This window comes from Hydractinia symbiolongicarpus, chromosome 14 (assembly GCF_029227915.1).
Source record: "Hydractinia symbiolongicarpus strain clone_291-10 chromosome 14, HSymV2.1, whole genome shotgun sequence".
Lineage (NCBI taxonomy): Eukaryota > Metazoa > Cnidaria > Hydrozoa > Anthoathecata > Hydractiniidae > Hydractinia > Hydractinia symbiolongicarpus.
This window is the reverse complement of record NC_079888.1, coordinates 16089346-16103187: the sequence shown is the minus strand read 5'-3', so window position 1 is coordinate 16103187 and position 13842 is coordinate 16089346. Positions and strand designations below refer to the sequence as shown.

At 32.8% G+C, this 13842-nt stretch overlaps 1 protein-coding gene across 3 annotated transcripts; it reads right to left on the bottom strand.

Annotated features, from left to right (window-relative positions):
• Positions 1 to 740: 740 nt before the first annotated feature.
• On the bottom strand, positions 741 to 13799 carry LOC130625721 (SAFB-like transcription modulator). 3 transcript variants are annotated; one of them, XM_057440824.1, is made up of 7 exons: positions 13658 to 13799; positions 4929 to 5144; positions 4449 to 4688; positions 3857 to 4087; positions 2817 to 3326; positions 1792 to 2562; positions 741 to 1621 (listed from the first exon to the last, which is right to left on the bottom strand). In XM_057440824.1, the coding sequence occupies exons 2-7, from the start codon at positions 5104 to 5106 to the stop codon at positions 1491 to 1493; spliced, it is 2061 nt and encodes a 686-aa protein (XP_057296807.1). In that variant the 5' UTR covers positions 5107 to 5144; positions 13658 to 13799; the 3' UTR covers positions 741 to 1490. The 3 variants fall into 3 exon arrangements, with proteins under 3 accessions (XP_057296807.1, XP_057296808.1, XP_057296806.1); XM_057440825.1 differs by lacking the exon at positions 13658 to 13799 and adding an exon at positions 7700 to 8288; XM_057440823.1 differs by lacking the exon at positions 13658 to 13799 and having other exon boundaries at positions 4929 to 5213.
• Positions 13800 to 13842: the final 43 nt, after the last annotated feature.

The window sequence follows — 13842 nt, the reverse complement described above, 5'->3', positions numbered from 1 at the left end:
TTTTACTGACTTTGACCTGAATAATTATTTTTCCTGGCTATTACGTAAATAATTGACATTGCATAGAAAACTATGGGTGAATAAAAGTACTGTATAAGCTCTGTCAACTCAAAAATAATTTAAAAAGTTATTACCTCAGTGGAAATGTTCGCATACTAAATAATTGGCCGAAACATAGATATTGTTCCGAGTTTTGCAAAAATTGCAAAAAGCGAAAACAGGAGCTTAAACGGGGGAAAAAACCCGTAAACAGCTTACAGTCTGATGACTTGACATATTTAAAAGAGGAAAGAAAGGTTGTAACTTATTTTTAGAGCAATTTTCTTAAATTTTGTCCATCTTTTAGGGACGTTTTCCACAGTATATTTAAAGTTTTATAAAATGTTTAAACCGCGGAGACACGTCTAACTTGTGCAAAATAAACTTTCGAGAGAAGTGTAAAAAATCGTGAAAGTTTCATGGAAGAGTGGCTACCCTACACCCTACTACCATGGAAGAGTGGCTACCCTACACCCTACTACCATGGAAGAGTGGCTACCCTACACACAACTTGAAAAAAAGCGGTAGAACTTTCATGGGGGAAACCGATAAAATTCTTAAATTGAAATATAAAAGGTATGGCCATCGCTTCAAAAGGCCGAAATTTCTAAGTATAGAGTGCATTATCAAGTTACCTTTGGAACTCCGTTATCAACAAAGTTAGTTTTTTGTCATAACGACTTAACGTTTCATCAAAAGAGTTTGTCTACTAATGGCAACATCCTTTTATATTAGGTACTTTTACATACAACATCCTACCACAATAAATCAAAGTATAAAGACACATTTACTTTCGTATGTACAAAATCAAGATCTTTTTTGTAAACAAAACTCATGGTCACACAAACTAGCATTTACAACCAATTGTTTTGAGCAGTTCTACAGTTTTTTGTTTTCGTAGAAAAATACTATTGTTAAAAATTAGAATAAATTAATATATATATATGTATATATAATAATGTATATATGTATGTAAAAAAAATTATATACGTTGGGTGTAGTCCCAGGTTAATTTGAGACTCGTCAATAAATTTTGTCGCTCAATAACATTCAAAGAAAAAAGGGGCGTAAGGGGCGTGAAGGAGGTTGTAGGGCGGTTTCATATGCGAAAAATAGACAAACATAAACACAAAGAAAGGTTTTAAATTCCAGAAACTGAGATTCGTCTTTAAGGTTTTAACCAGGTTGGCTGTCATCGGCCATTATGATGCATGTTATCATGAGATCAAGTAGGCTATTAAACCATGAGAAAGAAAAAGAAACTCAGAATGTAAGCAACATTTTCACAGACATTTTGTAAAAACTTGTAGAACGCCGTTTTTCATGACGATAAGCTCATTTTTTTTACACGACTGTAAAACGAAGCGATTTAATCGTTCGAAATACTACTGACTAATCTAAGCAAACACGATATCAGCAAACTCTCTACTATTCTCGTTCAATGGATCAATTTAGCAGTAGGTCGGCACCTCATAATTTTCAACGTTTTCATGCGACGGCTGTTCGTCGTTTTCGATGACGTCACCATTAACAGAAATTGTCATATCTGATAAATCACCTGTTATGAACTCTTGAATATGTCCTAAATATAAAAAAAATGCAATTTTTTCCAGACGAAATACTTTGTGTACCTGAACAAAGTTTTTATTTAGCACCTTTTCTATACTGTCTGAAAGTTACTTATTTATTGAATTTTCTTTTTGTAAGTACATTTTAGCACAACTTGTTGACAAATACATATTAATAATTTACCTTTTCCAAGCATGTCGTCAACCGGCTCTTTCGTGTCTGACAAGCTACTGTATCCATCGCTAGCCGTGCTAGTTGGACTGCAAAGTGTACTGCTGCCATATCCACTGACATCTACGGTCAAGTCTGAAATTACATCCCCTGCCTCACTGTTCGAAGAACTTCCCCCAAATCTTTTTACTTCCATATTCGCACGAGTTTCACTCTCCGACAACAACCGAACAGTTGGTTTATTTTGAGGCGAAGTGTCTTCCACTCGCGATTCTAAAGTTTTATATACTCTGAGCGCATCCTTTTTCGGGGATCTCGTTCCAAGTTCGTTTTCGTCGAGAACAACCGATTTTTTAATGACGCCGTCTTGCGGCAATTCGTCGGTATGTCCGCCATATGTGATTTTTTTACGCATCTCCATGAGTTCTTTCGGATCACGTACTTTTCGCGACGTAGGACGGTTGAATGTTTTCACGTCGTTGTTGTTTACTTCGAACGTCTTGAAGACATTTCGAGCGGAGCTAACTTTACTCGAATCAACTTGCGTGACGTCACCGTCGGTGGTGTTTCGTTTCTTCCATCCTGCCTTACCAATGCTCCCAAAACGTTCGCGTATATTGCCGACACCGTCAGAACTTCTAACAATCTCGATTTTGCCGCCACTTTTTTCGACAGGGACGCCGTGTTTATCAACGTGTGTCGTTTTGTTGTCGTCTTCGTCGCTATCGTTCTTCTCGGCAGGTTGTCCGACAGCAGCTGACAGATATCGATTCTTTACATCTCCTAAGGAAAAAAATAAAAAAATAAATAAATAAATAAATAAAGTACAGCATTCATATAAAATTCAGGATCCCATACTTTAAAAAAAACCACGGGAACACAACACTTCTATTTATAGGGGAAAAACAAAAAAACTTATATTTGCCTCGCCCACTAAAAATCATTTGTCGTAAACTTACGTTGTCTAGAATTGTTAAGGTTAAAAAAAAACGTTTCAGATATCGAGCTGTACACTGCACAAAGATAAACTTATGTACCTAAAGCTCTTGTGTATTTTATTTCACTGTTAGCAATTCTACGCTTGCGTTCTTCTTCTTGTTCGCGTTCCTCCTCTTGCAATCGTTGTTGATATTGAAGTCTCATTTCAAGCAGCTCTTTCTCTTTTTCTGCTCTTACGAGGTCTACTTTCCGTTTTTCGTCTTTTAAGGACTCATCGTAGCTGACTTTTCGTTGGGCCGCCCCTTCATTTACGTCGACGATTGGTTTTGCCTCGTGTATCGACATGTCGCGTTCGTATTGCTTAAAAAGATTCTGCGTTCGAGCAGCGATGCGATTTCCTTTTGTCGCCACTGGAACCTCGATGTTTTTTTGCTCGTATATCGAATTCTTTCGTTTACCTAGACCAATGTCCTCCTCCGTTGATGATATGGAAGACTGCTTTTGTAGAGGCTTCGTATCTCTTACTAAATATTGATCTCCTTCGCTGTTTTCTGTGTACACTTTGCGAGTAACTTGAGCTGTTTCTTCTCTTGTTTGTAGCTGGTCTTCTGTCATAGACAAAAAAAACTATTAAATATACACAAACAAAAAACAAGAAAACATCTCATCGACTTTATCGTTAATATACATCTTATATAAAACAAACATAAATATTTCGCACGCCCTTCGGGTGACTCAAACGAAATCGCTAGCTATATATTTAAATAAACAAAGGTGAAACAGAGAAAGAACAAGCTGTCTGAGCGAATTAAAAAAAAACAAAATAAAAAGGATTAACCGGACTGTGTTTCTCAAAGATAAGTTTATTTATTTTTTTACGCAATCACCTGTTTATGATTCTGTTGTTTTTTTTCTGATAAGAAGCCTCGTTTTCAAATTATTTTTACGCAAAAAAACTTTATTATCAGTAAAAATCTTTTTTTCCAGGCAGGCAGATGTTTTGTTGAAGTTAGAAATACATTTAGTTGAAAACAAAAAGGATAAGGAAAACGTTAAAATTTTACCCAAGATCGCTGAATGCATCAATTCTAAACAAGGAAATAAAAAAGTGCGAACAAGTTAAAAAGTTTTCCTCTACCTAACAGCTTCTCCATAGAGGATTTTCTACCCACATTGCCTGTTCTTGACAAGCCAGCACTTTGAATAAAGTCATCGCTCTTTAAGTTTTGTGGTCTCTCCACCGTCCTTTTTCCGCCTCGTCTTACAGCGCCATCGTCATCATCGCTACCACTCAATGTTCCGTTAGACAGAAAGGAGGAGTTTTTCGAGCTGCTGTAATCTTCTTTTTCAGCTGTGTTTAACGATTCCTCTGAACAGACGGAATATCAACAGTGAGTAAAATGCAAAAGAACAAAAAATCTGTTAAGAGTAATATTTTAGCGTGCGTCAAAATGGATGTTATATTTTGGTTTTGATGGGGTTCAAAATAACATTACGTCATTGCGCATATGATAACGAAATTATCTGATAACGAAGGTCAAATGTGAACATTACTGTTTCGTAGCTATTTTTAAAACAAATTATACACAATCTTGCTGTCGTGGTTAAAGTCTCCTGGATCCTTGCTTTAGGACTCTACCACAGACTAAAATTTCTGACAACTACACGGAATATAAACCCCCCTTCTCGCCTGCACGTTTTTGCTGAGAAAAAATGAATGATTTTCTTACCAAGCAACTTCTCCACAGATGATTTTCTTCCACTTTTGGCTGACCTCTGTAAGCCAGCAGCTTCTATAAAACTATCATCTTTTAACGGAACAACGGCGGAGGGTTTCACTACTGCTCTCTTACCGCCCCTTCTTACAGCGCCGTCATCATCATCGCTACCACTCAATGTGCCGTTAGACACAAAGGAGGAGTTTCTCGAGGTGCTATAATCTTCTTTTTCAGCTGTGTTTAGCGATTCCTCTGAAATGTAACATAAAAGAATGTTAAAAGAAGTTATGGAACGTAAATTAGTGGCCGAAGATTTCACCGCCTAGCCCTAACACACATGAAAATCAACATAGTGAAAAGTCATAAAGCAGAACAGAGCATGGTGAAAACACCCGCGCACATGTGTAAATCTAAGTTTCAAAGCCACAGGACAGAGACGAGGCTGATAACCGTGGGATTACGAAATTTGTGAAATCGGTAGTATTAACTTACCCAGCATCTTCTCTACAGAAGACTTTCTTCCACTCGTTCCAGACCTCTGTAATCCAGCTGCCTCGTTAAAGCTATCGTCTTTCAACGGGACAAGAGTCGGAGATTTTTTGGAAGGAGAACCCAGAGTGATGTGAAAGGACTGGTCGTCAGTTGACGTGTACGTTAAAGTGTCAGCCATTTCTGATGGGTGATAAGGAATTTTTTTACTATAACTTTCTGAAGAATAAAAAAGTAAAAAAGAATATATATAGGACAAACAAGCAAACAAAAAAACAAGCAAACACGCTAAACGTGAGTGACAGATAAAGAAAACAACAACAGAGAAGCTAAATACTAACATGATATGAAAAAATCTTACAACAAAACTTGCATTTAAAAAGTAAAGCATACAAGACATATCAAGAGTGCTCTTGCTGTGACATCAAAGATAGAAAAAGAGCTGATATGTACATAAAAGAAAAATAACCTTTGAATAGACGTGTGATGTCACTAATGTACATTGGAGTCCAATTAAATAAATATGTTAATTATCCAATCAAAAAACAATACTAATTAATTCACATAATAAACCCATTGTTTAATCTATCCAATCACAACACGTTATCGTTGTATTTACGTGTGAGTGGGTATGAAATCTGATAATCAAATTAAAAATCAGGAATTTTCAACGACAATACAAAATACAGCCTCTGACAACAAGCTCGAATTATTCAATTAGCGTTCATATACAAAATTTAAAGATAAAATGTTTTGTTTACTCAACATCATGCTTGCCAGTGATGTCATGCACGCGAAAATAAAATGACGGAAGTTTTTGTCATTTACGTTGTCCGCCTACAATGTTGTAACAGCAATGACGTTGATGGTGAAGTCTAAACTGCTTCCGTTTGATGACGTCCGCATATTTTTTTAAGAAAGGAAAGATTAATCGATGATTTATGACTCAACGATAACCACAAAATCCCAACCTCGTGCACTAAGCACCTCTCTGGCAAGGTCTTAAAATAAACATTAAAAAAGAATTTAAAACCAACTTTTATTTTAGAAAAAACGTTCCATGTCCTAAAACCATCAAACTACGTAAAAGAATTCTATACGAAATAAGTTCCATGTTTTTTATTCAACGCCCTTCATTGTTACAATGTCCTCACAGAAGAGGCGTTTGAACTATATTCGTATCAAGGGATTATAGTTAAACAGAGACCTTTAGATATAAATGACGTAATGTTTATATGGCTACGTACGAATTGCTAACATGAGATCGCACCATAATTTGACATTAGCCTTAGCAGTGAGAATCATCTTTTTTGAAGAGAGATGTTTAGATTTAAGCTGTGAGCAAAAAAGTGAACCACTCTTTTGTAAACCACACTATAAGAAGTAACAAGATAAACACAGACAACAATAACACGAAGATGAATTAAATACTGTTAAATAAACACAATGCTAAGAGTAAGGTATATACTCGTGTTTATACATTGTCACTTCTAAAGTGGAGGGTCTGACCACGGCAGATAATTTTTTTCATTTGACAAGTGGAAAATAAAAATAAACCAGCTAAATGAAAAAAAAATTGCTCAACAATATTTACTAAACACAATCTCACTCCTTTAAAGCAGAGTCAAAGAAAAACAGTTTTTAAAAGAAATTTAACAAGCCTCATATTTTGAAACATCTGTACCTCTAAAAAGCTCTCATTAAGTCAAATAAATAATTCATGTTTTTCTTCTCCAGGCTTTAAACAACTATGGATTTTTGAGCTTCAAGCTTCAAATTTCAAAATGTATATATAAAAAATTATCCTAAAGTGAAAAAAACAAAACAATATTTAACATTGTCAGCATGTTTTTATAGATTCTTGTTATATGTCAAGACGTATATACATAAAATTTCGGCAGTTACCCTTTTTCCCTTCTCATAAACATTTTATTTTTGTAAGCACTCAAAGTTGCCATAGCTGAAGCTGAGATCTAGTATGAAAACTTAGCGACTGCTAAGCAACTCACCAGGCTAAAAATTTGGAGGTTAAAAACCACAGGCTAAAATCTGGATAATCTGACAAAGAACATACAAAACAGTGCATTAAGAGAATAAAAAATATTTTTTTCTAACCGATAATAAAGTTAAAACACAAAAAGCTAGTCTATAGAAGCTTAAATCTTAAATTCTTAGCAATTTTAAGGTTGAAATCAAACTTTTTCCCTCAGTAACTAAATAGGCTGAAATAATAAAAGAGAGTTGCTTACAAAAAAAGACATGTGCACAAACAAACAAACTTTAATTTTTATTTAACATATAACTTGAATATATATACTTTTTGAGATTTCCAACAAAATGCAAATAACAAATTTACCACTGCTAAAACACATAAAAATTATTTATATAATATCTTAAGAACAAAATAAAACATGTCAAAAATTCTTCAAGTAATATTCGGTTAAAACCAAAGTGAATTTTTCATTACGAAAACATTCACATTCTTACAAAGAAAATTATTCACAAGGTTTTGCTATAAAATCTTAAATCAACATTGAATAATAAAGAAGCTTTAAAAGAATGGTGTGAAACCCTAGCTTCAAAATCAACATTTTTTTAACACCTTTTTAAATATGAAGTAAAATGACCGACAAATACATTCTATGAAGAAATAACAAAAAACTTGAGCATTCCTTCTTTTTTTTCAAATGCTAGTTTATTTTGATAAAAAACTTCATTTAACCCAGGTGAAAAAAAACACATCACTTACAGATATCAATCAATGTGATACTTACAAAAATTAAAAGGGCTGAACCACTTGATTATGTGTTAACTGCAGATAATCAACTTTTAACCATACCATTTACTCCCATGCAGTCTAGCTAACACTGGTTTTAGAGAAATAAACAAAGCCAGTCGAGTGATGCACAAAAGGTAGAAAGATTAAGACTTGATTTTTAATGCTGGAAACTGATTTAACATGCAAGTTTGAGAATCCATTTGTTGCAAACAAAATACAACAGCGAAAAAGTGTTTGCAGAAACTTTCCTGTGAAAACATTTAGTGTAAATTTCACATGACAGGATGACAAATACACTCGCCGTGATTGTGTAAACACTGAGAGACATCATTAAAAATGTAAAAAATGCAGAAGACACAATATCCAAATTATCAGAAATATAACAGTAGACATCTACAGAAAAACAGAGCATAGAACATAAATATTATTTCCCAAACTTCCTATAATTTATACACAAACAGTGAAGAAGTATAAGTCTGGATAACTACTTAATAAAAATAACATGAAAGACCACAAGAATCTATGCAAAAACAAAAGACACCGTTTTTCACCATGCTTCTTAAAACACAAAAACGAAACAATTTCTAACATCTCAAACATTCGTTTACCAACTCGTGTATGGTCACTTATAAATTCAAAAAAGAAATCACAAACAAATTATATAAAGATTTCCCACGACATCGAAATGATGTGCGACTCACAATGAAGACATAAGATTGATTAATTGTTGACATTTAAAAAGGCTAATTTAATTTTAATTAGCAACGAAATACAATTTTCTCATATGTCATAGTTCACCAAGACACCTATCTTCTATCTGTTATGACAACGAAAGAAAAACATTGATTAGTTAATTGTAACGTTTGATTCAACAAAATAAACATAAATTCATAACTTTGATGACTAAAGTTTGACAGGGTGTTGATAAACAATAGGACTGGAAACGATCCGAGGACATAAGGAGGTCTATTTTTTATACAACCAAACAATAAATATTCATGAAATTGGTCATGCATTTTTTTCAGTTTAAACAAATAGGAAATATACATGTAGCTAAAACAACAAGTATTAAATTGGCTAATTGTTGTCATCACCAGTGTTCTTCTTGCATCCTGAATGACAAGCTTTTACTGAGTCAAAGAGCCTGTAAATCAATATGAAGTACAAAATACTCTTGAGACTTCAGTCAACCTAGGTAGCAGATGTTACACCATTTGTGAAAGAAACCCCTGTTATTATCAATAACATGACTTTTAAATGATCCGGTCAATTTAACCTCTACATTTAATATGATTCTCATGATAAAAAATATCATAGTTTAACTTGGATTTTTTGAAAATGACAAAAGCAAATTTGTTTAAATCTGGAATCACTAAAAAAATAAAAAAGAAGAAAGAAACTCTGAGAACTAGACCCTTTATCAAGTTTCTCATAAGAAAACCCATGTATACCAAAGTATTAACCTGTTGTTGATACACATTTTTGTAACAAATAAATATACAATTAAATCTCTAGAATTTGACTACCCTTTCTATTTGTTTAAACACTTTATATATTTTAAATATATTTGTTCTGTCCCTTTCACCATTAAAACTAAGACGTGTATGCTGGGTCTTAGCAAATGACAAATAACAAATTGGATGTCTTAATTGTGTTACTGAAATGAAAATACAAACATTTTTACTTTTTTGTAAGTTCCACCCAATCATTCGGATTACAAAGAGTCTATCGTAATAGAGGAAAAGGATCCAAACAAGTTGCTTTTACTGGATGTGCTGGCCACTAACAAACAGTCAAACATTTTTTATAACTCTATCTGGCAAAATCCTGTCCATGCAGTTGACTTATAAGAAGGAAACCAACAAGTATCTCATACAGTTTTTAATCCCAGACAAATTTAAAGTTACACACATAACAATGAAGAAAATGAAAAAAGCTAAATTATCATTCAAATACAGAAACCTTCCAGTTGCTAAATGGCTTTACTTTCAACTGGTTACTGAAAAAATGTGGGAGAATTGAAAAAAAAATGAAAGATCGATTTAGGTAAAAACAGGGGTCTGACTACTATATTAGTAAGTTAAGAACGTAATATAAGGCTCCATAACAACAACATATTTTTTGGTTAGCGCTAAATCAGGATATTGCCATGCTATCACTCTACCAGTTAATAATATGATAAATATCCACTTTACTAAAAGCCCTACTGACAAACCAAATGGTAGAAACTCAACAGGAGGTATACCGTTTAAAAGTTTGTTTATCATCAAACGCTGTGTTTGAGATTTTTGCTAATGATATCACAACATTTTGCTTTGATTAAATCCTGAAGCTTGGTTGTTAGCACATCCATGAACATTCACAGGCATGAGCAACGACAATAAAATTGCAAAAATAAGAAGTGTATGAACATAGTGGAACAATAAAAGAAACACAAAAAAAATATTTTTGGATATACATAATACACATATGGATTTTCATGGAAACTATTGTACCCTTGTGCACATAAAATAATTAGAATTAGTACAACTAAGGAGTATCACAACAAGCAGAGATTTGTCACCTGGAAACCAGGACGCATTTTAATCTTCTTTATATCAAAATATTACGAATATGAGAATGCTGTAACATAAACAAAGAGCACAGCTCTTGACCTTACTATAAACAAGTAAAAGAAGATCACAAAGGTATAAGGAGGCTTTCAAAAGACTTCGTTTTGTATAATTTTTTTTTGGGAGGGGGAGGTATACTTGGAAAAGGATAGGGCAAAGGAGTTTACATGACGGTAAAAAAGGAAAATTTTTTTTGATAGTGCAAAACGAAAGCCATCTAAAGCTTGAGCAGCTAGTTTTTGACATAGTAAAAATAACTGGAAGAATAATATAGCTATCCAAAAATAAATGTACAGTCAATGTGGATTTATTTTTCCCCTCCTCTGCCATATTTGTCTGTTTTAGACTCTTTCAGTATATACCTTATACATTCTATTCTTAGCCTAATTAACTAAGTTTTCTCTGAGTTTCATCAGCTTATTCTTCTTACTTCCTTGTAAGAAAAATTATGGTGAGTTTTCTGTATATTCTGTTGCTTTTCTGTCAACTTTAAATTCCCTTTTGTACTTCTGTCAACAACAAGCGTTGGATTTCTATCGATGGTTAGGTACAACCTTGAGCTGAAGTTTGAAGAAAAATTTGGCCTACTTAAGAATTTTTTTTTTATTTCAGGTTATTATAATTGAGTATAATTGGTAAGAAAAACCATGAAAAGTGTCTCTAATAATTTCAAGTGTTGGACCAAAGTTCTCACATAAAAATTAATTAAACAGCATTGTCCATTTCTTTATAATTTATAATTTTGTCAACGCTTTATTTTGTTCTGAAACAATCAAAACACGATTGTATGACACCAAAAAAAACACTATACTTTGTTTTAAAACCATCGAAGTGAAATTGCATAGAACTTAAACAACAATATTTTTTTTAAAAATCCATTAAAACGCAATTGTATGGAGCTTTAACAACATTGTATTTTGTCCTAAAACCATCAAAATCGATTGTATGAACTTAAACAATGCTGTGTTTTTTAAAGTAATCTTCGTGGTGAAAAAGACTGAGACAAAATTAACTTTTATTTTCGCAGCTTTTAATATATAATTCGAACCATGATGTAGCTAGTTATTCCTTTGAAGAATTATATATATAGGGTTTCTTTAGTTTGCTTTCTGTAAAAAGAACTTTTTTCAAAATTTCAGTTCATGTACTCAGCATTTATGTTTGAAGTAGGGCTTCAAAAACCATGCATGTGACATGCACTTAAAATATGTTTATCAAACGGACTAAAAATGGTGCACATAAAATTTTCAGCTTAAAATTTTAATGGTTTAAATCAAATTTCTATTAATTCTTTTTCTCCTGTCTTGTGGAATAACATCATCCACCATTTTCTTTACCACTTCCTTGCAAACCTTAACGTCCTGTTACAAAACAGCTTATAATATAAAAACAAACAGTGTGGTTACTTTCATATTTATATCCTTTTAATTTTTACTTGTTTAATTGTAAAACAAAGTCTTGTATCGTGTTGTTCTTGTTGCTTTAGTTGCATTTCCTCTGTTTTCACCAGCTCCAACAAAATACTAAAATCTTAAACATGCTTTTAATGTGCATAATGGAATGTGCAAGTTACATAATACTTTCACAAAGTTTAGCTTGCCAGCAAGTACTTTCTGAATGGAACTTTTGTTTGTTGATTGTTTAGAATTCAAATCCATTTTATGGAAAAGGTTTTTATTGTGGTGCTGTGAATCCTATGGAAAAAAATCAAGGGAGTAAAGAGAAAGGCAAAATAATTTCTTGATATATGTAGACAGCTTCAGAATATAACGGCCTGTTTTAGATATATATTCGAAATGGAAACAAAGTATATACTTCTCTGTTATCAAGATAAATTAGAAATGAAATATATACTCTAGACCAAAAGCTTTTATGATTGGTTTAATTGTTGAAGATTTGCTTCATAGATATTTAGTAATCTTGAAATTTGTGATGACCTAAGATACTTTAGGGGAATTAATGTTTGTGAGAAATAATTTTTGAAACACTTTTAATTTTTTATGAAAACTTTTTTTGCAAAGTTAGCAAGTTTAAAATATCTTGTTTAAAATACCTCCTTAATTTTGATACATTAACAAGTATGAGTCTATGTACTGAAAGGATAAAGCTAAAAGTGCCCAACAAAGTGGGCTATAAAAATACTTCTTTTTCGAAACCATACACTTTACTAAGAATAAAATTGAAATAAAGACTTGAAACTTGGTATGAAATGTATTTAGTCTGGTTTGAAAAAAAAATTGAGACACAAAATATTTTCACTGTTGTCACAGTTTCTGAGTTTCTGATTTTAACCACTTTCAGGGACATTGTTAAACAATTTATAAGTATACAAAAAAACTTGGATATAAAACTAGTTAAATTTATAAAAAAACATTTGATTTTACTTTGTTAAATTTATTACAATATCACTAACTACTTCACGGTGTCGCATTGTACATTAAGAAGATGGTGGCATAAAAAAGTAGGCTAACGATATAAGAAATTGTTCGTTTTATTTCAAATAAAAATGAATACAACTGATGAAGTATGCACCTATATGCAATGGTGAGCATGTTTCTGTGTACCCCAAAGTCTTGTGTAAGCATACAAGGCTTTGGGGTACACAGAAATATACACGTATATACACGTGCATCAATCAACAAGCTGACAAATGTTTAAGCCCTGTGAATATATAACAATAAATAAACCATTAAAGACATGTGACCTTGACAAAAGTACTTTGGAATTCTTGCAGCAAAAGACCTTACTCACATGTGGAATTATATAAAAACAAGATTTTTTTAGTATATATATATATATACTCTGTGTTTGAAGCAACTATCCCCCCTTGCACAGCGTCTACTGTGACACACAATATAGTAATAATATAATATAATATAGTTTGATGTTTACGTTATTTCCGGATTCTCATGCATGTGCAGAACAAATCCAAAATTTTGACAGCAATAAAATGTAGACTATAGGTGAAGAAAGTCTAATTATATATAGTTAAAAACCTTTCTATTGTGGCTAGTAGCAACTTTTTGAATCTAATCTACATGCAAGCATAATTTAATTTTAAGATCCAATGATGTCTCCACTTAGCTAAAAATAAAGTGGTTCATACACACACAGTGACCACAGCATTATTTTGCATGTCACATTGCGTAAACACTGGGAAATATTAGCAGCACAAGTCACAATAAAAATAGTCTAAAGCTTCTATTTTTAGCTAATAAACAACAACAGCCAAAGTTCAATACAAAAAATGACAATTTTGAAGAGATTGAAAAACATGCATATTTTAATAAACGACTCTACCCTACGAATACCGCAATAAACCTAAAGTATCTTATAACTACCTGAGGCACCATCTCTTCTGTTGCTGCCTAGATTTGTTTTCTTTCTGTTTTTACACCAGGGATTCGATTTCTGTTATCATCAGGCGGGCAGCGCAGATGATAACTAGCAAAACAATCGACTGCGATTTCCCTTTCCGGTCAATCCGAATTATCCCTTCGTACTCCGAACACAACAACATGAAAAC

Excerpts from the sequence above, each read along its gene's own strand:
- LOC130625721 (XM_057440824.1), bottom strand. The coding sequence starts at position 5,106 with ATGGCTGACACTTTAACGTACACGTCAACTGACGACCAGTCCTTTCAC. Across the intron at positions 4,088-4,448 it reads ATCTGTGGAGAAGTTGCTTG|AGGAATCGTTAAACACAGCT; the intron begins GTAAGAAAATCA and ends CCGTCTGTTCAG. Across the intron at positions 1,622-1,791 it reads TGACGACATGCTTGGAAAAG|GACATATTCAAGAGTTCATA; the intron begins GTAAATTATTAA and ends TTTTATATTTAG.